Below are 27877 nucleotides of genomic sequence, written 5' to 3'. Positions count from 1 at the left end.
TGGAACAAGCCATGCAAAGATCTTTTGCGGACAGGAGGTTTTTCAAATTATATTTTTGCGGTGAAAAGGCCGGTGCAGCAATAGCAACTTGATGCCCAGTTTTTGGCAATAGTTTCTTCAATAAATATCCATCAAAACCTAACGCATATCGATCTATTTAGTGATTTATTATCACCTAAGGCAAAGAGTAAAAAGTTTCTATTCCATGCTATGATTACATTATCGCAACAGGTATCACATTGTCACTTTGTTCGCTCGATTGCACTGTGAAAAACAACAGTGAATAAACGAGATTTCTTATTTTCCTACTGGCTGAACTTGTATTATAAAGATTGTTAGGAAAATTATAAAGGTAAGAGATTTACAACACATAACAGTTGAAGTATATATACCCAGTCGTTGTAAGAAATATTTGCAAGAATTTCATTTATTTTCTCCGCTCTCCGGTCTTCGCTTCGACGGTTGAGAATTTATGTCCGTATATGCGTTTAATTCTAATTATGTAATGGCGAACAACGTCGACGATATAAATACTTTTACTTCTTCTACTGCATCTGCTATATTTTCTTTAAAAAAAAACAGCATCGCAAACAGCTGGAAGGGAACAGTTTTTCAGTTGCCCAGTTTTGGACTACTTTAACAATAATCGTCCCCTATAAGAACTTTAACCTTGATCGTAAATCACTAAATGAAGTAAATGCAGTTCTCATTATAACATGAAGTCTAAAATTACTATATTGTTTTTAATTTAGATGAAATCGTGTATTGTATATGTAGCGCTGGCTGTTCTTCTCGCTGATTTCATAGATGCAAAATCACGTAAGAAAATATTGTTAGAAAATCTTTTCTGCAGGATATTAAAGAATATATTCTCGCAGAAACAAAATACTAGAAATATTTAGCTTGCCAGTTGTCGATCTTACGTCAAATGTCAGATGCTAAAAATTAATTTTGAGTTAAAGAGAAACTTGAATGAAAATTATTTAGTGTCCATACCTCACTCATGCGCACGAATCCCCCATTTAATATAATAAACTGATGGCAAGTGAATAATTTTACTTTTAGTTAACTTAAAATATAAGTAAATTTCCATTCTCCAGTGTCTAAATAATGCCAAGGAATAATCAGACACTATTTGTATTTCTTAAATATAACAAATATATGTATATCTGAACTTTGAGGTCTGAGCCTTCCCGGCTCCTCGAACGAAAACAAAACTCTGCATCAACACTCTAAATTAATATTTACCACTGCAATCTCTTTTTTATAGTAAAAACAAATATCTTCAGAGAACGACGTAAGTACAATGAAATATTCTACGCTAGTGTTACTCTTGTTTTACCTTGACGAAAACACGTTTAAATTAACGAAATTACGTTTCACGCTGCGATACAGTTGAAGTGGAAAAGATGCAATAAATCAATGTTCGTCTTTTCCGAGACGCTGTTTACAAGTGAAAGTGTTCTCAGTATCAGTTTGCGGGATTTACTTTACATAATAAGGAATAATTATCACCTTTTTGCCAGTAAAATTATACAAAAGAGTGGATCTTACTTCACTGGTTGGAATGAGAACTATTAGAACGATAAATGGTTACTTGATCCTTACAGATTCTGACTGTATACTTAAAGCTTGACATCAAAAAAATTTTAATGTTCCCTCCATTACATTTCAGGCGCTTTCTTTGGAAATCAACCGCGTAGACCCGGGGGTCAGCCTGTCCAACATTTCCCTTTAGGATTCGGAAGGTCTAACCCCGGTATGCAACGACCGTTTCCAGGTCAAAGGCAATTTGGCCCACAGATGAGACCGCCCCCGGGAATGCCTCCTAACCAGGCAGGTCCCATGGGGCAACAACCAATGGGGCAGCAACCAATGGGAGGGCCCGGATGTGGAGGTTGTGCCCAAAACCAAGGTCCGAAAATGTGCCCTGCAATTTGCATGAGATGGAATACTATTATTAAGCCGAACGGTGAGGTCGAAAATGGTAAGGCTTCGATCACTCCATTAGCACCCAATGAAAGAGTGGGGCCTAATGGTGTCTTCCCACCCATGACCCAGATGATGGGTCCCATGCAACAACCAGGCATGATGCAGCCAGGTATGATGCGACCAGGCATGCAACAACCAGGTATGATGCGACCAGGCATGATGCAGCAGCCTTACATGCAACCTGGGGCGGGTTTCTCCAACCCTGGGGCACAACCTCCTCCAGTGGGCGCGACGACAGCAAAACCAACACAAGGCTGAACTAACTTCCGCAAAACTCACTGGTCGAACTATGGTGTAAATGTGATGAGGAACACACAATTTTAAACGTTTTAAAAACTGCAGTGTGTTTGCACTACTTGGTGTTTAGAGAAATACCTTTAAATCTTTGTACTAAGTTCAATAATAAAATATATTATATTGTATATATTTGATATTGACTTGTCATGTTCAGAGACATAAAATGATGTAAAAATACTAAGAGAATAATAAAGCTTTTTTAATTTTCAGTTTATCCAATAGCGTTTCTTGCTTAGTATAATGAAAGCTTGCCTACTAGGGATATTAAACCATCATGTTTACACCACTGAGCCGACCAGAGAGTTTTTTGTTTGTCCAAAGCTTATTTGGCCGGTCTCAAAATTCAAAATTGATTAAAAACACAGCGATGGTTTAGTGTCCTTAGCTAATACGCTCTAGCAAAATAATCTATGAGAGAGTAGTTCAGGTTTAGTAACAAGTTTGCGGTATTAGTTCCAATTACAGTGGCAACAGTCATTGCAGACAGCAACAGAAATATCTTTAGGAGCAAAGCAAGTATAAACAGACACAGCAAATTGGATGTCCGATGATCATATATGGTAGCACCTGTTCTATAAATATGTTTCCTGATATTACTAGCAGCAGCTATATTTAGTACCAGCAGTAAATAGCTGTATGCATTTCCAGAATCAACTGTATTTATCAACAGCGGTAGCTCTATGTTGTAGCAAGAGCAGCAGATGAATAATGCATTCAAGAAAATATCTATTGACTCCTAGGATTTTCTCCAATGCTAAACCAACAATCCGGTAGCAGTGCGTTGACTGAGTCGGGGCCACAAAAGGGATGCCCAGCAATGTGTGTGAGGTGGAATACGGTGCTGAAAGAAAATGGTCAGCTAGAGAATACCCCTGTTGTTACATCACCCTTAGTCCCAGGAGACACAATCACACAGTGTCCAAAGCAATGTGATCCGAGGTGTTGTAGTATGACTAATGACGGATATTCTCACCCGGATCAATCGCAGGGTATGGGAGGTTTGCAATCTGGTCCACAAGATGATCCAAAACATCCACCAGCTTGCCCAATAGGTTGTCCAAAAGCATGTTATCCCGCCTGCAGACCTGGTTGTTGTAATCCATCATCACCCATGTCAATGTACCAACAAGGTATGGCGCAACAGACGCCAATGTTTCAACCAATGCCTCAGCCATATGTCCAAGAACCTGTCAGACAAACAAGAGGAAGAATCCCTAACCAAGCCTTGTTTTCTTATCCTTCGCAAAATGTTCAAATCCCTTCTCAACCGCGTGATATCATTTCATATGCAGACCAACAGGCAAATCCTGTCAGGTCCATCTCCTATCCTATGGTACAATATAACCCACAACCAGAAATGCGGCCACAAACACGTGCAAGAATTCCACAACCATTCTCGCCGTACGCTGAACAACAATCATATGCTCCACAACAATCCATAAATCAACGCTCCAAAGTCCCAAAAACTACCATTGCCGCACATGCAGCAACTTGTGCTATCCCATGTTCACCCATATGTGCACCACATTGTACAAAGCATTGTTGTGAATCATATGACTGACATTCAAAACGATTAAATATTTCTAAAATTAAAATGAACTGATCGATTGGGAATGGGGTTGTAAAATATTTGTATAGTAAAATATGTAGAGCATGACATTTTTGGGGTTCAACAATAATTAAAAAATTGGTGTTTTTTATTTTCGAAAAATCTGCTCTGTAATATAGGGACTCTAAGAGTAATTCATCTCTTTAAAATATTTTCATAGTCTTAACAGGGTTTGTCAGAAAAGACACGACGAAAAATACAAAAAAGTGTTATATTTCAGGTAGTGAGGTAGTCTACTGATCTAATAACATGTAACTGTGATGCAACTGTTCTATATAGCACATCACGCACAGACTTTCCGTTTGGTTGTATATATTGATAACCAATAATAGTTCCGCGTTGAAAATACCAGCCAACGCAAATAAGTACTTATTAGATAATTTTAAATAGATAATTTTACACAAAAATTATTTTGACATAAATAGATCATTTTACACTGTACAAAAATCGATTACGGGATTGCATGTTTGTGAGAAAACCCCGGGTTAATCTTAGCATCTTAGGAGTTGTTGAGGGTCAGGCAGATTACAGTTCAATCAGATTTCAAGATAGAAATCGGTTGTTTTACCATTGCAGATAATGAATTTGCATTAAACAGGACTGTTAAACAGTAATAATAATCTGATCCAACGCCAAAATGTAAGTTCCTTCTCTATAAAAAAGTGCCCGGGATATTGCAAATAAACACTCTAGGAGCTCATAATAAATAATAGGTCTTTTAAACAGATTTTCATTGCCACTGAAATATAAATAACGGAGCTAAAAGTTTGCGTTGTGAAGACGTGCAACATTCTCTAACATTGCAACATGATTGGCATAGAGTGGGATGTTTCCACTGACTCTTTGCCATCGTACAGCGGTAGCATCATCACCAGCCTAATCAAAGAAATAGAATCAATATTACCACGATAATAGCACGTAACAAACGCAATAAAGAAAAAACTCACGTATGAAGTTGAACTGATGTAATATATCTTCGATGGATGAAATATATTTTCGTGCGCAAGAATATTAAATATCTTTTCTCTGTTAGTAACTAGCTACGAAAAATGCATAAAATACCTGTAATTTTATTTTATTGAATACTTCTCCACTATCATCGTGATAGTTCATAGCTGTTGTTTCGATCCAAGCTACGTCAGTATTTCTCGGATCGTCAACATAACCTTTGAAAACCTCAGTCCCCCCCTGGAATAGAATATCAACTTGTCGTTTTAATTCCTTGCGTTCTTCATCGTCCATATCTAAACCTGCTAAAGCTTCTTCCATGAATTCTTTTTTTAATGTCGCAGATATCTGTTGGCCTGGTTCAACCATTCCCTGAAGAAGAAATGAAGCTAATTTTAGCGCAATCAACATTTGCGACGAATCGGGATGATCGATCGTTCAATATGAACCTAGGTTGATTAAGTTCACTAATGTACATTAAAGGATATCCCTTACGAGATGTCCACAGTCACATCATCACATGAACATGCAACGTTATCCTAGTTATATATAGTGCTTCCATGGAGGATTAAAATTCTGGTACCAGACATGAAAACATGACCTGTCATAAATATTTTACTCATAAATATTAGATACAAGCTTCAATAAAAATATGGTAGAAAAGGGGCACTCTTCTCCTGTTTGTGCAGTTGCGCTGTTATAGGTCATGCATGCACTCTTCCTTCAGTTTAACTAGTGTTGTGTCTTACCCCTGGTATCGCCCATTCTTGATTATCTTTTCGTTGAATCGCCACGAATTCCAGAACTTTTTTTCCATGTTCAATTAGGGCACCGGAACTTGTCATTTTCCACCTACGAACCACAAGGAATAATATGATCAAGACTCAAGCAAGTTTATGTGTCACATTGTGTCATTTTCTTTTTTCATAAGGAAAAACAATAAACAAACCTGGTTACTATAGGATCCGCAGCATGATTCGGGCCAAACCGCCCAAGTAAACCTCGTCCTGTTAATCCAGTTCGTCCCATTGGATTACTAAATTGAAAATAAAAATATTCGCTCAATTGATCCAGCTTCTGTTGTTGGGTGCTTACAGTAGCGTATCCACTTATGTTGCTATGCAATCATAACAATAGTTGAATTGTTGCAAATGTATCACTATGGTTGCATTTTTAGTTAGACATGATCGTTTCTTTTTGGCCTAAAATGGTGTTCTAATATTTTACACATTTACTATTGTAATGAATCAGAGGCGAGTTATACCAGTTTATTACAAAACCACAACAAATATAATCTGGCAATATCATATTTTCCGCCCATGCATTGACTTACAAAGGAAGACCATCCACAACTTTGTATGTTCCATTATAACTTTGACGATTCACGTTACATTCCGCATCAAATTCGTTGAATTTTAACATTGGACGCGGGTGCCTGCATGTAGAAATAAATTCAGTGAAAATGTATATGAAAGAAAAGAAACTTTTAACAAAACCCGCATGATTTACATGAGTGATCGCACAGGCTTTTGTTTTGAACGAAACTGAGTCAATGATTTACTTACTTAGACATGATGTCAATATCAGCCCACGGAGGGTTTCTTTTAACCCAATCAGATGTGTATGTTGGAGGATTATAGTTAGAAAACGGAGCCTAAAAGCAAACACAGACAGTCATACATAAGATGTTCCTAAAATTTGAAACAGGACTGGAAGTTGATGTACAAGGCATAAGGCTTTTATTGTATCTATTCATTCCCTGGCGTGAGACCGGATGGCATGTTGAATGAGTATAGCTTCTGTCTTTCAACCTCTAACTTTAGATGAAAATACCCTAACATGTAAATTATTGTTTTCATACCTCCCAGGCTACCAACTCATCAGTTAACGGAATCCTCATGATCGTGCTCTGCGGGTATGGCGATTTCCTCGATTTTACATGAATTGATTTTCTGCCTGAAAGAAATTTTGTTGATATTTATGTTAAAGTTAAACTATTGCATTCTAACCTGATTTACATAGGACTGTTTAATTGATTGTCTAGCTTGATTGATAGTCTACATCCTGATCGATATTCTAGGCTAGCCTGATTGATAGTCTACATCCTGATCGATATTCTAGGCTAGCTTGATTGATGGTCTACATCCTGATCGATATTCTAGGCTAGCTTGATTGATAGTCTACATCCTGATCGATATTCTAGGCTAGCTTGATTGATAGTCTACATCCTGATCGATATGCTAGGCTAGCCTGATTGATGGTCTACATCCTGATCGATATTCTAGGCTAGCTTGATTGATAGTCTACATCCTGATCGATATTCTAGGCTAGCTTGATTGATGGTCTACATCCTGATCGATATTCTAGGCTAGCTTGATTGATGGTCTACATCCTGATCGATATTCTACGCTAGCTTGATTGATAGTCTACATCCTGATCGATATTCTAGGCTAGCTTGATTGATAGTCTACATCCTGATCGATATTCTAGGCTAGCTTGATTGATAGTCTACATCCTGATCGATATTCTAGGCTAGCCTGATTGATAGTCTACATCCTGATCGATATTCTAGGCTAGCTTGATTGATAGTCTACATCCTGATCGATATTCTAGGCTAGCTGTTGATTGATGGTCTACATCCTGATCGATATTCTAGGCTAGCTTGGATTGATAGTCTACATCCTGATCGATATTCTAGGCTAGCTTGATTGATAGTCTACATCCTGATCGATATTCTAGGCTAGCTTGATTGATGGTCTACATCCTGATCGATATTCTAGGCTAGCTTGATTGATAGTCTACATCCTGATCGATATTCTACGCTAGCTTGATTGATAGTCTACATCCTGATCGATATGCTAGGCTAGCTTGATTGATAGTCTACATCCTGATCGATATTCTAGGCTAGCTTGATTGATAGTCTACATCCTGATCGATATTCTAGGCTAGCTTGATTGATAGTCTACATCCTGATCGATATGCTAGACTAGCTTGATTGATAGTCTACATCCTGATCGATATTCTAGGCTAGCTTGATTGATGGTCTAGCTTCTTAGAAACAAAATCTCTCAAAGTATTGTGATGACATGATAGAACTCGAAATCTCCACGCAGCTTTGATGATACAACACAATACAGTATTTAGTACTATATTATACATACCATCCATATATTTAGATCTTCCTTCAGCTCTATTCTGCAGGTAGAAATAATATTTACATTTTATTACGAGACAGACCTAACACAACTTATAACAATAAATATGATAGAGTAAAAATATCTTCTTGCAAGAATCCAAATTAATAAGTGGGAAGGACGAATAACTAACGTAAGATTAGTAATTATGTAATGAAAAAAAACCCATACCGCTCCATATGCAGATGATGACACTATTTCAAGAATCTTTTCTATTGAATTCGACGTTTGAATCAACCGTTCTTCAAGACATTCAACACGAGATGAAATTGACGTTTCAAAGTTTCTGGAGTAATGAGCGGACTTTATGCCACGTCTGGGTTTATCACTTTTACCCGACCCATTTTCTCCTCTGCCGCCAGGATCAAGTGATGCTTCCATCATTCTTTCTATTTGGTTACTTAATTCATCGACCCTAGAAAGTGAGATTTGTAAAATATAATGCGATGCATTGGCACTGATGAAGGTACCAGATTTAGAAGATACAAAATTTAAAAAATCAAGGGAATCATTAAACATCTCTTTATTCATAACCAGATTTTCTTCATGGACTAACAAGAAAATAAGGGGTTTGGAGTGAAAACTAAACCGAAAATGAGTACTAACTTTGCGTCAATATTCTTGACTTTCTTTTCCATCTGTTCCTCCTCTTCTGCTTTGGTCCTCAATAAGCCCAGATCTCTGCTGTGATTTTCCCAACTCGTTAACTGATCATTCTCATGTTCACTTAATGTCAACTCTAAATCATAACAATCCTTCAGAATAATATCTTTATCATCCTCCTTCATAACCTTCCCTAAGTAAAACATTTTTAAAAACATGAATCAACTTACTTAATGCACTTCCATACACAGGTTTAGTTCCACAACCACACATTTGCACCATCCATTTAATAAATATATAAATATGAGACAAGATCATTAAAGGTGGAACTAATGTTGGTCTATCGTGAAATTCACGAATCAAACCATAACGTTTGAACTTCCAAACTCGATCTGAGCTCTCCTGGATCTTCTCGAATGTGTAGCTGAAAACAAGATACACTGGTTCTTACAAATATACAGTTCTTATAATTCTTGTAAGACAATGTGAAGGAGTACTTATGTGTAAATAAATAACTTTACATAAAGACAGTTTTTAAGGACTGGTCTGTCGCATTTTACCCACATAAAATATATGTTAGCTAGTTTACTGCAACATTATCCGCGGTGTCGTGTATGTGCAAAAACATATTTAAGTTTAAATACAAGCACTAATTAAACGGAAGCTACAGTTGATTAACGGTTTAATAAAGTAATGTGATGCAAGAGAAATCATTTACTTACTTAAATATAGCAATGAGCAGATTAAGAAGAAGAACATTGGTCAGCAACATGTATATTCCAAGTAAAGTTGGTCCAAGCCATTTACCATCACCATGAATAGTTGGATCCTCTGAAATATTTAGGAACATACTGTTGAATGCAATAGACGAATATAACTGTAAATAGCTTAAAAAAAAAAGTTGACGAACGACATGGTTTGTTTGGAGATTAAGCTTCTGAACATGGGACATATCCGCAATGTGATTTGAGTATCAGCAGTCAGTATATACTAGAGAGATGGAAGACGAACCAAACCATTTACCTGCAAAGTCTTCATAGAAAAGTTCTCCATACATTTGAAAATAAGGTTTTTCAATAATTCCTTTTAGAACATCCCAGAAATTCGTTGTGTTAGGATAAAGCGCCGCTTGCAGAGCCACGCCGTAACTGATTATAAATACGGCCAAGATAATTACGAATTGCTTCAGATCCTCCAACTAGAATATATAAGAGAGGAGAGAAGTTAACTAACGCTTTAGCTTTAGATTAAGGGTCAAAAGCTGGGAGTATTAGCCTTGTGGGGCTTATTGATGTACATATGGGCAATAAAACCAAAGTAACCATGCAGGACGAAACGTGGTATAGCCTCTTTAAATATAATAAATCATCTAAAAGCACTTCAGGCGAAACTTGTCATGTATCATACAGGCAGTCGTTCCTCATGCAACCATATACATGAGAAATATATAGGCAAAAAATTATTCTTTTGAAAAACGTAATCTGTTTGCAAAAGGGGGTGGGAGCGGGTTAGTTCCATTGGAACAATAATCGTGGCTGGTAAATATATTATCATAGTCGTGTTTATATATATTTTTTTCGAATTCGTCATTTTCCGGCCAATTCGACCATGGTCGAATTCGTCATTTTCCGGCTAATTCGACCATGGTCGAATTCGTCATTTTTCTTACTATATAGGAATTGATAAACCACAGAAACCACACAAATAATTTGTTTGAAAAACATCTAAATTCATACATCGTATTAAGAACAAGATCATACTCACCATTGTTTTTATCATAACAAGCTTTGGACCCAACTGTCTGCTCACAGAAAACATTTGAAAAGATCGAACAATAAATAGTATGATGTCAATGATGTAGATAATCCTGGCAGCTTCAAACAAGTCACCATCAAAGTCGTCAGGAAAGAATCGGAGAACTGAGGCGACTGCAAACGCCAATAATGACAAAATATCCACAAAATTCCACGCATCTGCCATGTATAAATTTATCTTCTCATAGAAGTGCTTCGGATGTTGTGAAAGCATCTAAATATGATTTTAAAAAAAATTGCTGAACATTGTAATCTTAGGGTAGATTTGTTTTTACAAAGCCTACATTGAATGATTATTTCCAATGTTACAAAAATTTACTTCAAATTAATCGTCTATCGCGGACTATTTGTAATTCATTCACTGTAATTCATGGAATATTTAAAATAATTTGATGAGCCAATATGTTCAGCCACATGTCGCGTTCTTTGGTGGGAAAATGGGAAAATATAATTTCTGTTTGCCGCAACAAATTTAGAATCATTCCAAAACGATGATGTGATAATTTGATTTAGGGAAGCCATACTGACGAGCAAAACGTTTAAAAAGCGAAATTAATACAACTTCATGAAATGAAGGCCTACCTGTCTGACTTCTTCCAAAATTAACACACCCACCCATCCCATTAATACATATTCCACAATTGAAACGTTATATTTTTGAAAATCCATCAAAATCACGTAGAAAAACATTCCCAAGAATGCAACGTACGAACACTAAGAAAAAAAAAGAAATTTTAATGTAAAAATAATCTTTTTAAATTTTCTGACTAGATGTACTTCCAGGATGAATAGTGAAAATTCCTAGCCCTTAACATCAAGCATCCAGTATTTCCTGAAGAGAAAACCGACACTAATGAAGCGACAACATGTAAACATGCATTTTATTACCATGCAAAACAATACATTATAACTTGGTCTCGTTGGTAAAAGAATTAATTGAATCCAGACCTGGTTACATCTGGATAGACTTAAAGTTGCTAAAGACTCTGAAGCAAGGTGCATTGGGATGATATATTTGAGATTATATACTTACAACATTTGTAACAAATTTGGTGAAAGGTGCTTCATAGAATCTCAAAATACGTTGAAAACAATTGACGTCAGAAACTCGAAGTACGTTGTCGACTGCATCATCTTCTCCTACATAACAAAGGTTTCACAGTTATTTGCAATGTTTCTACATCTCTGTGGATTATATCAATGTCCCCACAAGCAAGTATAGAGAAAGCGTCAACCAACATACAATTTGAAAGGAATTGCTAATGAACACAATTGATAATCTAAGGAGGATTTTAAGGCTGGTTTTACCTTCAGAAAGCAGATTGTGACGAGATTGAGTGACTTTAGGATTATTTTTCTCCTCTTCTTTTTCCTCTTGCAGTTCTACCAATTCTATTGAATTATTATAATGTTTATGGCTGTTTACTGCGTCCTTGTTTTTTGCAACTTCACTACGATCTTTCTCTGTGTTCATGTTTAAATCTTCCTGATTTTGAAAGCTTTCGTCGGAATCCTCATATTCATCAACCATGAAGTATATCATTGGGTAGATCAGGAACGGAAAGAACACACAGAGAAGAACCTGCAAAAAAGGTTTCTTTTCATGTTTACTTGGACTTTTTGACTTTGTGTCCGAACGTCCGTTGTTGTTTTGGTTGTACTGCGTTTAGGGTGTATAGCAAGCACATGAATAAAACGGTTGGGATTTAAACAGGTATAAGTGAGTGGAGATCTTTTAAGCGTATAAATTAAGAAAAAATAATTAAAAAGCTCGATTTACTTTCCACCATGGTGTATCCAACACTATCCCTCCCATCCAGAGTCTATTAAACAAGATCTGACAACTGGAGTGAGCAATAAACTCTTGATCCTCAGCCAGTTGGCCGATATCCATACACGTCAGCCAACCAAATGGTTCTAGTGCACGGACCAACAGCGACTGGGCAAGATCTTCGTCATTCAAGTAGCACGTGTCAAGCATACTAACTGCAAGACTCTCAAACTCACTGTAAAAGAAGCACAAAGTTTTCAGAAATTTCTAGAATTACCACTAATGTTGGAGGATGTGGTTTATTCTTTGTTGAAATTATAGTTAGTGGTTCTTTGACTTTATGGTTTTTCGATGGAATTAATAATTAACTTCAGCAAGGCCATGCAGAAACACCAGCTAAGAACAATGATTATAGAACATGCATGTTTTAACTTACTCTGCCAAGTCTAGCAAGCCCTCTGTTTCATCGATGATTTGATGGGAGTCTTCCTGAGAGTATCTCACCATTTCTTTAAGAAGTTTAGTTGCAAACAATGCTGTGGCAATCGGCTGCGTCCCTTTCTCCCACAGAAGTTTCGCAAGATCTTTCTTGCCTGATAATATCGCCCAAGTAAATGTATCAAGAAATGGAAATGGTAAGGGATGTCCACCCTCTGGGTTATTATGAACATCTGCAAAATTTTATAAAACGAACAACGCCATTAGCATCATAGCATCTCGGACAGAGAAAAATAAGAAAGAATTATTCGAATATTCCTCAATACATGTATTTTCCATCACAACAAGACTTCTGACCTGATGAAATGATTACTTATAAAATAAATACTGTACTACGTTACCAACAAAAGATCCAGCGGTAGCTGTTCGAATTCTGATAAATTGCGATGTATTTCGCTGTGGTTCCGAGAAATATCGAACGTTACTGAGGTAGTAACTATGATAACTGTCGCCCATCAGGTCTTCTATCACATAACCAATCAATTGTGGTGTGATGAATTTTGTTACGCGCTTTTTCTAAAAAAGATTTTATGGTTTTTTATTTTCTATGATGATCGTAATTTCAAAGGATCCAAAAGTAATACTGAAGTAGTTGGTGATGCTATTCTGCAAAAAGTTGCAGGTTCGATTCCCACCGAGGCCAAGCCGCTTGGTTACCCGCTTGGTAACTCATTGTAGCACCATCACGATGTTGATTAATATATACCTGGGTCATATGCACTATTTCTAAAAGCAGTAGGTATTTTTTTCTTCTTGACTACTCAACAGCTTATTTCTTTTACATCATTAATCATTCAGACGAAAACTACATATTTTGCAAAAACAGCCGTAAGGATATTATTGAAAGCATTAACGTACCATTTCATGCCTTATTAAAGAACCAAAGACACCATTACTTGAAACCTGTTGTCAAAATGTTGAAAGATTAAAGATCTGTGTTTCGGCGGTTACAGAATAGGTCAAAATTCTTTTTACAAAGCTGGCACAAAAACAACGATAACACAAAACTGATCCCTTGGGGACACATTGCACTTACTGATCTATATAGAGTGGAAAGACGATCCACCGTCAGAAATTCTCTCATACTTAATCCGTTTTCCAAAAACAGTCGAACAAAATCTGCCTTGTCGTCGACTAACGCAGTCAACATGGGATTGTGCAAATCTTCAGACTAAAGAAGAACAAAAAATTATTGTTTTATTGTTGATAGAAATGGAAGGCAGAAATATTGGGTTTTATCAAATGCTCTCGCCCAATACAGAAAATATGATCTAAATTGTATAATAGGAGTTAAGAGGACGTTTTACGAGATGAAGCTTAATAACTATGTTTTATGGACAACTGCCTCCAGTCACCAGAACTTACGTACTTTGAAACTAGTGTTCTCTGTGAAGATGTCGCTTTCAGCAACGTCAACTCGATTCCAGGCCAACGCGAGATTTAATTGAGTCAATGGACTGGAACGACTCGCTAAACGTAAAATCCTCTGATTATTAATATTTTTTCTTATTAAATACCGACAGCTAATAATATATTATGATACCTTTCAAAAGAGCTTTCAATATTGCTAAATCAATGTCACGTGACGTGTTTCCACCTTCATCCAAGCGATAGATAGTCACCTATAACAGTTGGTAAAGAATATTGAAGAATAAAATGGCAGTACATTCTTTCTTATTCATAATTTCTACAAGAACAACGTAAAACAACGTATACAATAAATAGATTATCATAGATAAATCAGGTTTTTAACAAACCATTTTCTCATCCTCCACAACATCTTCTATCATACTGTAAACATGATCCAAACTTTTCTCTCCAAAAATTTCAACAACTTTTGCTTCAACTAATTCTTTATAAGCTGGGTCAATCACTTGAATATTTTTGCCGTTTTTACTACAAAAATACAAGTTCTTTCCATCAGCAACTATCTACAAACTACAATCCCGCGTTTACACTCGCCATTTTTGCTGCGATTTTCTCTCTTTCTTGACAGACGAAAAAAGCGAATAGTATGAATGCTGTAACATATATAATTGCCTTTATTTGAGCATCCGTAACTTTTCACTCGTTCATATCTATGAAAATAAGAAAATACAGGAACATGAAGTTCTTCTTACGTGCTTGCTATTGTGTGTTTATAGGCAAACGCGACAACATCAGCAGCTCGACCACTACCATCTATAACAACGGCAGGAATCTTTTTCTTAATTGCTTCAGTCATAGTTTTGACTGTTCCTGGACCACCTTCCAATACCAACATTACAACTGGTACCTCGATAGAACCTAAAGAAATATACTATCATGATTAGTTGTTCATTCATGTAAAAAAATACATTTCAATGTACAAAAAAGTACATTCTATTTAAATGGTAATTTACTAACCCGTAGAAGATCGTGATTCAGTATGCATTTTTGCTATTGCTTCTTCTACTTTTGATCGTAAGTCAATTTCAACACCATACTGTCCCACAGTTCCATTGTCAACCAATAGAAAATGTGTATGCGAACTATCTAAAGGAGCTTTACTGGTTTCCTCAGGAGTGGTACGATATCTAGCAGGATGCTTACCTAAACCACTCTAGAAAGGAGATATCATTGAGAATTATTTGAAATTTCACCTCACATGCAAGGTCTGCTTTTATGGAAAGGTTTCAAAAAGATCTTTTCATCTCTGCCCCCATCGCATTCTCTTCCCCAAGAAAGTACCCTGGTAAATCTTGATATTTGAATACCTCAGATGTTAAATCAGAATCTCTATCCACAATTCCCCATGTAGCAACACCAATCACGTTAATATCACTCGAGGCTCCACCAACAACTTTAATCTGACGCACAGCTTCACCGACATGCTTCATAACACCAGTGTGCGTACCACCTGAGATCGAAATGAAATACGATTATAATGAAACTTGCGAAAACTCGTGAAACAACACATCCTTGATCCGTCTTTGGTGTCTGTTGAATCATGCAGGTGTCATCATGAATGCGCAGGTGAGCATCTTCCTATGGAACTTCGCACAATATAAATCTAAGTAATAATAAGTAATAATAATCACAAAAAAGTGAAGATCTAACTCACCAGTGATTATCCAAGCACCGGTTGATTTGGCTGCTTTGATTAGGCCTCGTTGGAACACTTCCTTTAGACGTGGTTTCAAGTGGAAACTTTTAGCTCCTCCAGTCACGGAGATGACAAGATTTGGAACTTCTAGTTTCCAAACTTTTAAAATCAATCTCATGACTAATTCCACGTTTGTATCCTCAGCAAGACGAACATACTAGAATGTAGTAAAGATCAGTAGTAAAATCCCAAATAACTATAATTCAACTGTACTGGTTCAATTTTACCAGTCCACGATTGAACCTGGATTGAATACTGCATTTGTTTCGCTTGTTTTTGAATATAAATAAATGTAATAGTGGCTTAAGAGAACAGGAGCCGCTTATACAAGAAAACGTCTCGATCAAACTCATCTTATACGCTACGTGTACCTCAGCTACTTACAGGTGCTCTTGCAGATTGGTTCACAGAGCCAACAAATTGAATTTCTCCAAATGCATTCGTAGGAGCTTTTTTCGTACATGTTTCGGGTGTCCAGTCAACGGCATTGTGGTTGGTAATGGCAGCTTTATGGTTAGCAAGGGTTCGGCCGCAGCGACATACATCACCAGAGGTCTTTTTTGGATTGGCTACAAACTTAAAGCAATCTCTTTGGAAGAAATTCTCATGAATCCAGGATTGTCTACCTTTCTAAAAGAGGAAAAATATACAGAATTAATCATTTGTCCCAAATTAAATAAGAATAGACCGATTAGATCGCGTATAATTATAAACAGGGGCAATCATATTCTATAGTAGGTTCTGTAAAAAGACTGTAATCTTTACTTTAACGACAGCAATATGTATTTTAACTTTCGACTTATCTATAGAACAACATTCAGATATTATACTACGCTTCAGAGCTGCATGGTATCAAACCTGTCGGTATAATTTATAGCATACAAATACACAGGATCATTCATTCAACACTGAGGATCAAACTTGATGTGATAGTACGTAACTTGTGTTGATGGTATATAAACCAGACCATAGTAAAATTACTGCAGTATAATGCACATATTTGAATAAACCCATTTATCTCTTTGAAGTTCTCCACTTCTCCTGTATTAATACCCTTAATTAAACTACACACGCTTATATATTGCGAAATAAATAATATTGGAATATTATACGTATAGCACAAACCACCATTTAAGACATACTTCTGATGATTCATCGCCAAATATACTACCAAACGATGAACTAAACTGACTGTCGCGACTTGTATTGGATCCCGAAGAAAACTTTCTAGATCTGGTAGAACTTCGTCGACGATTTAACGATGGTATGTTCATGATACAACATCACGTGTTGTATACCCAATGTACATAGGTAGCTATCATTGACACGAGTGGTTGCCACTTTCAGTGAAAATAGATTCAGTATTGCATGTTTCGTGACAAAAGAAATTTTGTGATGTTATTAATGTTATATATGCGTGGTAACAGCGGATGTGGCAACTTCACGCGTTAAACCTTTCGCAAAAATATTTCCATGTATTTGTGCAACTAATAAACTAGAATTATATGACATTGTAATCACAGGCACGAGTAGATGCATGCACAAATATGAAATATACTGTATATGTGGTAAGGACTAAACAACTTTTTATTCAAGGATAATGCTCTTTTAAACTCTATCCGAACAAAATAGCTGCAATGAATATAAATGAGAGAAAGCTGGAGTGCTCGAAATTGATACAAGAGTCTTTCTTCACCAACAGCATGTGATCACGTGATACGCCACATTGGCATCTCTCCCCCGCATTGGCTTTTTATGATTTAGCGAAATAAGAACGCTTGTATGACACTTCAGCTCTTTCAAGCTATGACATATATATATACTGGTGTCTCAAACAGTTCTCGTAATTGCGCTTAGTTGGGTGGCATTAATCGAGACGACTGGACAAGTCAAAGCTTATATCTCGTCAGCAATCTCGTCTATTGTGTGGTGTATTCAAATTTGCTTTTACTGATGGTGGAGATGTAATAAACACTCTTTTACATCGATCACAAACATCACATCGGTTACTGTAGCGACAAGCAACGACCAAACAAAAGCCAGTCCTTAAGGAATATACCCGCATAAAGGTGTATATACGAAAGATAATTAAGCTGCATTGAGATTACACTGAATACATTTTTTTTTTCGTTCAAGGTTTAATTTGATCTTAGCTATATAGAGTTGAAAACTAAGAAATATGGAAAACTATAAAAAGTGGAAGCTCTCAGTAGTAATCAGTAAAACTTTTTCAGCTATGACATATACGTATTCATGCCTTGCAGACGCAAGACAAACTAAATCGCACTAAGATCGAGACGAAATTCTGATTTCTGTCAACTTCCTTCCTCGGTAAACAAGTTAATTATCTAGACTCAAATGTCAGAGCGTAAACAATGTTTTATGATTAAAACAATCACAATATTGGCTAAAAAATCACAGACGTTGCCGTCTTTCCCTCTCTCATATATTCTTTTAATATTTTTTCCAGGTATTGGGCCAAGCTTATCTTCCCATACTTGACATAACAACGGTCAAATCAATCATCGACAATAACACTTAGGATGTCCTCAAATTGTCGTGCTTGTTCTGCATATTAACAAGACGATATACTGTACAAGATTTTTATAAGTCAGAACTCAGAATTTTATAAATATCCAACATCCTCTTATATTGTATTAAAAATTGCACATGCACTGAGATATTGTTGCTACACGCATGCATGTGTTAACATTTCATTGACATTTGCATGTACACCATTGTATTGGTGTTTATACCAGTATTAATTCGGCGGGAACTAAGGTAAACTTATATATGCTTTAAATTAACACATCACATATGCTCTGACTAGTGGCCTATGTTACATAGTAACGCAATATGTTATGCCCATACCAACATAGCGTTTGCGTCAAAGGACATTAAAGAATAAAACTCTCGTTCAGCGTAAACTTACATACGTTGTATCATCCTCAAATAAAGTAGATCCATACGGAGCACTATGAGTGCTTTGATCGCTTTCAGCAGATTGAACAGAGTAGCTTCTCGCTCTCGGGCTCTCCACCGGGACAGAATAACTCCTTCTGTATACCATTATATATTAATTATATCTATACGCTTGTTCATGAGGCAGAAGTCTTAACTTGATTCATTGATTTCATTCCGCAATCCTCGTGGTGTAGATCCAGAATAAACAAACGGAAGTCAGGACGTTCATCAATATAACCCATGTATAATCACACAAAGAATCAAATTTCACTAGCATCAAATTATTTTTACTTATGGCATGCATGCTGTTCTTACGCTTAGCTATTGTAAGTTTATCGTGCATAAATTTTAACATTGTCATTGAAAATAATAATTTTTTCTTGGTGATCAAGCCTGACCATAATCATAATCATGATTCATAATCATATTAATTGATACTTTTCAAAATTCAATTACGACATAAGATCACAGAAAAACCATGACCAGCCGACAATTTAAAAAAGTTAAAAACAAATTCTGAATAAACAAGACATCTGTACCGCGTGTGACGGGATCTCTACTTCAACAAATGTCTCTCATATATAATTGCGTTCGAGTTCGACGAAGGAGAACGCTTCCTAATCGTGACGTCACGGCTGATGCTATGTCGTTTCGAGATTTTTGTATGCCGTCGCTCACGCCGGAGTAATGAAAATCATACATTAATTGCTCATATAGTAACTCGCCCGTATAGTTAACCAAACTACTCAAAACATAAAACAAAATCTCCAGAGTCCAGACTAAAGCTAATTCCAGGCCTCCGTTTTATACATACAATTTAGCGTCTCTTAGACTTAGCGATTTTATTGCCTTACGAGTTATAGGTACATTTTTAGGCAGCTTTCCCTTTATAGAATCAATGTTTGAAAAGTTTTTTAGCTATCTATATACCATTTAGTATACTCATCCGAATGAAAGAATACACAATTTGTTTATATATCACAAATATAACATTCCAGAGAGTAACTACTTAATTTAGCGGATACTTACAGTGTGATCATGTATGGTTACACTATCATGAAAAGATTGATTATGCTGTCGAAGCATCTCTTTAACGATCCGCAGCTTTAATAGCGTCAGAAAATGTCAATCAACGTTTTTCACACTGACATTATAATAAAAACAGTATGTGGTAAGACGTCGTGCCTTTTTCACATGACGGGAACTCCAATCAAACGCTTTTATTTTGCATTGCTAGTGTTTTTGTTTTTGTTATGCATGGACATTTAGGTTTTCAAACAAAAGTTTGATTAATGTTTTGATTAAGGTTTGAGTAATGACACATCCATTATAATATTTTTTCGTTCCCATAAGACAAAAGAAGACTGGTATAAGGTCAGCTATGCTCGCATGATATAATGCTGCACTTTCAGTTTCAATCACAAAACTGACAAACGTCTAACTTGACTTACCGCATCCCAGGTACTCGCATGCGAACCCAACGATCCAGTTGACTTGGAACGAAGTGGTTTCTTTCTTGGTGATAGCGCTAATCCTGTTCTTAAAGGTGAAACAGTGTCAATTTTGTTCAACTTCAAAGAAACCATATCTATAACATTGGAAAGAGAAAAACACTTGAGAATCTTGGTTGTCCGACAACGGAGTAAGATCATTTGTGTTTGCCCTTTTGAGGCAGATATACACAGTACATATTATGTATGTTAGTAAAGTGAGATCGTATCTTGAGCTTAACTGCATATAATGTCATCCTAAAACTGATATTCTTCCTAATCTCACCAATCACCATGCAGTCAAGGACTCAACTCTCAAGGACCACTATGAAATTGGAATGTTATTGAAATTTTTTTGCAAGTTAACTATAGAGCAGTGAAATAATGCTTTTAGAAAAAAGGCTGCATTACCAAAGTACAGTCAGAAGATATTTGTAACATTTAGCAATTAAAGGTTGTATTGACCAGTCAAATCACCATCTTAAAAAGTGAATTGTAAGTGCTGACATCAAACTGGTGAAACTCATGAAAGGTCCATTTTAGATAATAAATATCTTGAGGGACCCAACTCCCAAGGTATCTTAAGCAACATTAGGTGCCAGCATTGCATGGTGCCTAAAATTTTAGACTACATGCCCCTTGCACACAGCGCCATTGATAAACACCACCAGTTCAGGGTAGCTAGTGCCTGTTCTGTAGCACTATGTTAAATTCTGTTCAAAGTGTTGTATTCAAACAATTAACAGCAAATAAGTGACAGACAAACTCAAAAGAATGTGCATTAATTTATATAAAAAGTAAACATATGAATTTTTGTTGGTTAGCAAATTAGGAGGCCATGTATCTAGAAACTCAATATATTGTTACACACTGTTGTTCCCACTAATCACTGGAAAACCTCTGCTAGTATTAATTAAAATTAAAATAGATAGATGAGGTCCCAGAATTTAGCTTTTTGTCTAGTGAACATGCAGCTGCAACAAAAAGTTGCAATTGCATGACTGGTCAGTCAATTGACGAGAAACATAACTAACACACTAGTTAAAATATTTGAGGTTCAGGGACAAAGATGACATTAGGAACTCAGGTGATTTTATAGAACTATTTTATTTTGACACATATTGGAGTGAGGTCTAGAGCCCAGGGCAAATTGCTCTCTATCCCCCATATACTTCTAGCAGCCTAGAAATCCAAATAATTAGGATGCAGGCGATAAACAACCTTTTCCAAATTCCAATAACTGTAAATATTTTGGTGAAGTAGTACTCTAATTACGTACAATATCTTCAAAAAGCTGAGTCTGCAGTACTGGTATAGTAGTCCTGACTTATCAATCACCAGAAATATAATAATTAATGTTTTGTGCCAATTTTCTGAACTGTGATAAGCTCGAAATCAACCATATTTTTAACAGATCGTATGTTCAATAATAAGAAATGACCCGCTACGATGTCCGGTGGCTTGCCTGATGAGTATCTTCCCGAACATAATTAAAACTAGAATTGAAATGAAATTTTAATATTTTCGATACGGAATGGCTATGTTTCTGTCATAATTTAACAAAAAAAGATAAGAAAGTTATGTAATAAACGAGACTTTTAAAGAATGAAGGCTACATGACTATCAGATTGATCATTCCGTCAACAACCGAACGCTTAATCGCTGGTTAAGCGCTTAGTGGATGTCCCGTATTTACTTTATTGTTAGTCTGAATTTATCTATAATACCTTCCCCAAGTTCTCCATCTACGCTCGTGTCTGAACTTTCTTCTACTAACACTTCCATTTTGGATAACTTGTTTGCAACTACAATTTAGGCTTTTTGATAAAACTAATCTACAATCTTCGCTAGACAGGGACATGCATATATTGTATACAAATACTCATGGGACTTTAAAAATATAATCGTTGAAAACAAGATCTACACATGACAAGGCACTTACCTGGAACATGTCATATATTGAGTCAATCCTACTTAAGTAGTCAACGAGTCCCAGAAGATTTTTTTAACTTTCTACCCATTCAATAATAGTTTAATAAATCATCTATATCGATGCCCTATCCCAACAACAAAAGACTGTCGTTGTCTTCGTTACCGCAAAATGAAAACAATTTGCAAGATATATTAAGCATGCTATATGCAAATTATCTTCGGGTAGCTTTTAATACGTTTTTCCCCTATTTGATGGAGTAAAAACAAAACTGATCGTGTTTTTAGCATTCATCTTTTCTCTCACACAGACCTATATGCTTTGAATACTATATCACTCGGAAAATTTCGTTTGTGCATTTTCTCCTTTTTTCTAATAACACTATGGACCACACAACATTTTGATTATTTGTACTCGATGAAAAAAATTTTTAAAAGTAAGCCCCGAGTTATACTAATACATAAATATTAGACCGTTTTCATACAGATTTGTCTCGATTTGTCTCTTATTTTTAATAGGGTGGGGCAAGTGAGGCTTGTTCGCGACATCACGGGTGCTTTTCTCCGAAGGGAAGACATTTCACTAGCCAGTGTGTTGTGTCACAGAAAGTCCACCACTTCGTCGTCATGTAAAACAGTAAAAAGCAATATAAGTCGGGTATTGAATTCGAAAGTCAGACAATTTTTACTAAAATCATTAATAAGTGAAGTCGGGGAACTTGTACTCGAGATCGGATGTTTACTGAAAATTTCTATCGCCACCCGAATCTACTACATACTCAGAGTACAAGAGTGGAGTTCCTACGAGTGAGTTTTAAAGCTTTTGTAGGCGATCTCCATCACCGGTCGCTTCACCCGCGCGGGCGAAGCGGACGTTAATGGAAAATCGCCTTTAAGGGCTTAATTAAGAAGCGTGACTGTCAAAATACTGCACACTCAAGTGCATATGAAAAAATCGACTTAACGAGACGTTGAAAATTTGTGCTTTGGGAATGAAGTGGTTGGTAATTTTTTTTTCAACATCCTGACGTTCAAGTATTAAATATACACATACAGTAATTATAAAATGTATAATTTACACAAGTACCAATTAATTATTTTATAAAGGGAATGCACTTTGCGTCTTTTCCTTTGGACTACATTCACTGTTGTCGTGAAGAGCAAGTTCATAGAAATGCGTAGAGAAAAACACGTTTTCGGAACCTCAATAGCATATTCCATATTTTACGTCGTACCTAAATTTTCAAAGCCGTTTTTAAAATTAACGAGGAGTGAAAGTTAAATATTCGAGAACTAAGAGTTGACAGTTTTCATATTTCTGGAAAGTTACTTGGTCAAAACACCAGCTAGCCCTCCTGATTAATAGAACTGAAGAACAATCTCAAAACAATGATAGATTTTTCAAATTACAGACGTTTGTAATTGACGATGGTACAAAAGGGTCTACAAATTGCAACAATGCATCCGACGTGGGACCGAATGCACAATAAATACATGCACTACAGTGAAAGCTTTATTCATGAACGGCGGAAAGACTTATTTTGTTAGTGAATTGTCAGCTACATTTGGCTTATGTTTGCTTAATCATATTAAAAAAATTATTTCAAATAGGGTTAGCTCAGTCAGTTATCGTGGTTTTGTACAAACATCTAAAATATACGAGTCTCCGCCGTTTATGATAGAACTTTGGAAGAAGTTTTCATCATGAAATCTTGCACATTAAACTTCTTTTTTATCCACAGCTCAGAATTGGGGATATCAAGACATTTTTTCATTCATTTATAGTTCATCTTTTGGTTTTTCCTCAGCCTCTTCTTCCGTTTCATCTTCTCCACCTTCATCTTCAGCCCCACCTTCTGCTGTATCTTCTTCCTCACCACCTTCATCTTCTTTCTCATCTTCTTTCTCATCTTCTTTCTCATCATCATCAGCACCATCATCTGCACCATCATCTTCATCTCCCTAAAAGAAATCAATCAAGATTAATTTTGCTACAGCAATTATTACTTAACAGGGGCTTACAGCCGCTTTTGCGCATCGGTTCTTCCCATAACAATGGGTAGTCTAGTTGTTTCAACATTGATGGCTAAAATTTCACATGTTTTTTATATCTCTCAACGTAAATTTTCTCTAATATCCATTCAGAAGTATTGCAAACTAAAAGCATGTCAAATATTGTGAATGTTCCTGATATTTTAGTAAATCTGCAGATTAAAAAAGTAAACAAAGCGTTTCCTTACATTACAGACTGTAGCCCACCTTTAAACATCATGATCTTACCTCTTCTTCTTCCTCCTCTTCTTCCTCTTCTCCATCATCTTTCTTAGAATCATCCTCCTCTTTCTTTTTCTTTTCTTCTTCTTCTCTCTCTTTTCTTTCTTTTTCATCTTGTTCATCCTTCATTTTCTTTTCACCCTCTTTTGTTTTGTCAAATGTTTCTTTGGCAAAGTCTTCAGCTTCAGTCACAGAATCAGTGATAATAATATTGTCAAAAATTGTGCCAGACTTCACCTGTAGCAAAAGATGGACAATTTTTAGGTCAGAACCCTTGGCTCTCTGCAAGAAGACTACAGATATACATGGCATATAAAATAGGGTAATCAATCTGCTGTTGTGAATAACTGTAGTCTTGAACATACAATATACAGTACCTGCCATAAATCAAACCCAATCGCTCCAAAATCATCATATTTGTAAAGTTCAGAATCTGGGGCGTAATCAGGGTTGTCTATTTCAGGATGAACCCATTCTCCTTTGTAGGCTGGGTTGTCTATCATCTTTGGTTTCCATTCACCCTGGCATTCAAAGTGGAATACATTTTTGTTAGAGAATAGAATAATCTCCAGTGCAATGAGCTGGTTTCACTTCATTGTGATAGTATTTGAAACTGCAGATGCTCCATGTTGATAGGAGGGCTGAAGATGATTGAATTACCTTGTATTCAGGATTATCAATCATAGGTGGTTCCCATTCGCCATCAATCTCATCATCCCAATCTTCAGGTTTCTTGGCATCAGGGTCAGGAATATGTTGTGGTTTGTCATAGTCCTAAGATAGATTTTTTAAACAGCAAAATATATAAATATAGCAAGATATTTTCTAGTGACATCTGCATACCAAGCCAGTTAAACTGTGTGTGCAAATTCATAAGCATGCTATTAAGTGTGTTCAAATTACATCAGGCTTCTTGTCTGTAGGGTCAGGGATTTTAGCTTCATCGACCCAATCATCAGGCTTTTTAGCTTCAGGGTCTTTTATCTTCTTTTCAGGTAAGAATTCCCAATCTTGCTCTAGTTCACCACTTTCAACTTTTTCATTATCTATTCTCACTTCATAAGTATTGTCTGGTTTCACAATCAATGTATAAAGATGAGTCATTTCATCATCCTGTAATTAAAAAAAAAACACATCCTTCAAGAACATGTCCAAACATAACCAAAGTACACTTTTACAAAGTCAACATATATTTGAAATTTTCCGAGCAGAAAATTAGGGTTTATGCAATCGAATATTATAGATATGCACACATACAACAGGACTTGAAAGGAAAAACGAACTTTGTAATTATTACTGTGCTTTTTTCACAACTAGTATTGAAGCTACATGTTAAATAGTGCTTATTACACAAAAGAACTTCCTAAACTTGTACTATTGTACATATGTATGTTGCTCTACACACCTTGCACCTGATATCTTTCTTTGTCAAAAGGTTCTTTCCCTTGTAGTTGAAGATTACATGAACTTTCTTTGTTCCAGGTCCACAGATATCAGGTCCTAGAATTAGCATAAATATCCAAATTCAGAATAAATTAACCTTACTTGTCAATACTAAAGGTCCAACCCTGAGACTCTCTAATTATATACAGTCAAAGAACTCAATAATGTACCCAAAAGAAGACTATAAATACACAACCTATGCAAATCAACTCCTAGAACTTACCAAACATGATATTGTAGGGCGAGTCTCCGTGCATACCAGCTTGGTCCAAGTCACTTGCAAATACCTGAAAGTTTCATAAACACATTGATCAATATTGCATGTAAGCATTACTTCGAAATACCTAAACATGCATTTATAAAATAAAAATATATAATTTGCCAGCTTGTTTATGGTTATTTACACAATAATTTGTATTAACATACTTTGACGTATCCACCCCCACAGTCAATCGTTTGCTCGTGTTTAACAGAGAATTGAATAACAAGATCTTTGTCCTTGTTAGAGAATGCTTCGTCGAATTTCGCTGAGATACCGTAAAATTTAGCATCCTGACTCGTCTGAATTCCTGCAAAAATCATGTGAATATAAGAATTATAGGCGCATTGCGTAAAATGAGTGTTAACATAGACAGTCATAATATTGGTAGATACCTTTGTCTAACTCTGGATCATTATAGAACTTGCCAGCAGATAAAACAAACTTTCCAGCATCACTGCCTTTTTTAGTCGAGCTAATCCAGCGTTTTTCCCAGTCGGCATCTGGCAAAAGGTTGTACTATCAGTATTTATAGGATGTCATTGCTGTTGCAATGGCCAAATGCACATGACTCCAAACAAATGCCCTGATCATACTATGAAGCAGCTTACAAAATTGAACTACAAAACTTACCACCAAACGTTTCTTTAAAATACACCTTTGACTCGACAATGGAGAAAACAAAAAGAATACAAGCAAACAGCTTTAAAAGACCCATTTTGACCATCAACTTTATACTACAAAGCGTCCTCGATTTATAATACTATCTGGAAAGGCTGAATTGTCATAAGGCACGTGTTTGTATATTCATCAGCGTTCTGCGTGGTTAGCTCTGATTGGTTGAAATATCATCGGCCAATCATAAGACGACAATACGATGAAGGTGGCCAATCAGAAGGAACCACACGTCTGGCCAGAAACTTCAGAAACCAAGCAACTTCTTGCGTGTTCGCGCGTGCATGTGTTCGTGCTGAAACTTTAACACCTGCATATTTTATTGTTTGATTTATTCATGAGTTTCTTTATTATGCTTATGCTAATGCATTTAAAGACAGCTGAAGGTACATTTAATTTAAGGTTTTTGAAAGTGTACCTGTCTATTCGTGTGAATCACCAAATGTGATTGTTTACTAATTTAATACTGACAAAAAACTTGCAACAAGACTAATGTCACAACCGCCAGGCATTTTTACTTGTTCTCGCCATACAAAAAGTCTTAATATATCGCAAAGAAGCCCGAAAACTCCTTTGATATCAATTCACCGTTCATTTGGCTGGGTTTGTTTTGATTTGGTAGCCTGAGTTTCTATGCTTTGCTACTGGCACAATTCAAGGCGTCCATCACATGAAACCTTCCTAGAATATAGCGAAATCGTATGGTTTCTCCAGGCGGTACCGGCTCCCCCCGCAACTTATAGTTTGCAACTATGGAATGGAGTCATCCATTTTACCTCAAACCTTTCTCTGTTTCTCAAAGAAAATTCTGCTGGACTGTTGCACGTTACGCGAAAACGAGGCTGAACCGTAGTAAAACTGGAGAAAACCTAACTAAAAGAGTGAACTAGTTAGACTCGTTTTTGTTTAAACTCTACCTTAACTCCCAACAAGCATCCTACCGCTCTTTTCTGAAATTGTCTCTGGTCTCTTGTTAGATTCATATTTTTTTAT

General features: G+C 36.2%; 3 protein-coding genes across 5 annotated transcripts; 1 reads left to right on the top strand and 2 right to left on the bottom strand.

The window, feature by feature from the left end:
* Positions 1-3978, top strand: LOC114527053 (proline-rich protein HaeIII subfamily 1-like). 2 transcript variants are annotated; one of them, XM_028548638.1, is made up of 4 exons: positions 1-352; positions 753-819; positions 1271-1297; positions 3030-3978. In XM_028548638.1, the coding sequence occupies exons 2-4, from the start codon at positions 753-755 to the stop codon at positions 3848-3850; spliced, it is 915 nt and encodes a 304-aa protein (XP_028404439.1). In that variant the 5' UTR covers positions 1-352; the 3' UTR covers positions 3851-3978. The 2 variants fall into 2 exon arrangements, with proteins under 2 accessions (XP_028404439.1, XP_028404440.1); XM_028548639.1 differs by lacking the exon at positions 3030-3978 and adding an exon at positions 1676-2503 and having other exon boundaries at positions 246-352.
* A 145-nt stretch (positions 3979-4123) lies between these two features.
* LOC114527051 (transient receptor potential cation channel subfamily M member 2-like) lies at positions 4124-22389 on the bottom strand. Of its 2 annotated transcripts, XM_028548637.1 has the most exons (32): positions 22247-22389; positions 20266-20402; positions 16235-16480; positions 15809-16007; positions 15462-15604; positions 15112-15307; positions 14847-15012; positions 14484-14622; positions 14270-14348; positions 14096-14196; positions 13763-13897; positions 13585-13629; positions 13068-13242; positions 12665-12899; positions 12238-12463; positions 11766-12039; positions 11491-11597; positions 11040-11171; positions 10408-10671; positions 9667-9841; positions 9366-9474; positions 8874-9067; positions 8647-8779; positions 8212-8455; positions 8008-8041; positions 6708-6802; positions 6412-6500; positions 6180-6281; positions 5796-5882; positions 5596-5698; positions 4961-5218; positions 4124-4774 (listed from the first exon to the last, which is right to left on the bottom strand). In XM_028548637.1, the coding sequence occupies exons 2-32, from the start codon at positions 20398-20400 to the stop codon at positions 4658-4660; spliced, it is 4737 nt and encodes a 1578-aa protein (XP_028404438.1). In that variant the 5' UTR covers positions 20401-20402; positions 22247-22389; the 3' UTR covers positions 4124-4657. The 2 variants fall into 2 exon arrangements, with proteins under 2 accessions (XP_028404438.1, XP_028404437.1); XM_028548636.1 differs by lacking the exons at positions 20266-20402; positions 22247-22389 and adding an exon at positions 18783-18991.
* A 2097-nt stretch (positions 22390-24486) lies between these two features.
* On the bottom strand, positions 24487-26995 carry LOC114527247 (calreticulin-like). Its single transcript, XM_028548900.1, has 9 exons — positions 26843-26995; positions 26605-26712; positions 26377-26519; positions 26174-26237; positions 25913-26007; positions 25411-25620; positions 25168-25281; positions 24885-25028; positions 24487-24744 (listed from the first exon to the last, which is right to left on the bottom strand). Exons 1-9 carry the CDS (start codon positions 26934-26936, stop codon positions 24502-24504), a joined length of 1215 nt encoding a protein of 404 aa, XP_028404701.1. The 5' UTR covers positions 26937-26995; the 3' UTR covers positions 24487-24501.
* Positions 26996-27877: the final 882 nt, after the last annotated feature.

The sequence above is a fragment of the Dendronephthya gigantea genome, unplaced genomic scaffold (genome assembly GCF_004324835.1).
Source record: "Dendronephthya gigantea isolate DGI-Jeju-01 unplaced genomic scaffold, DenGig_1.0 000043F, whole genome shotgun sequence".
NCBI lineage: Eukaryota > Metazoa > Cnidaria > Anthozoa > Malacalcyonacea > Nephtheidae > Dendronephthya > Dendronephthya gigantea.
The sequence above is the reverse complement of the archived record's forward strand: the minus strand, read 5'-3'. Positions and strand labels throughout refer to the sequence as shown.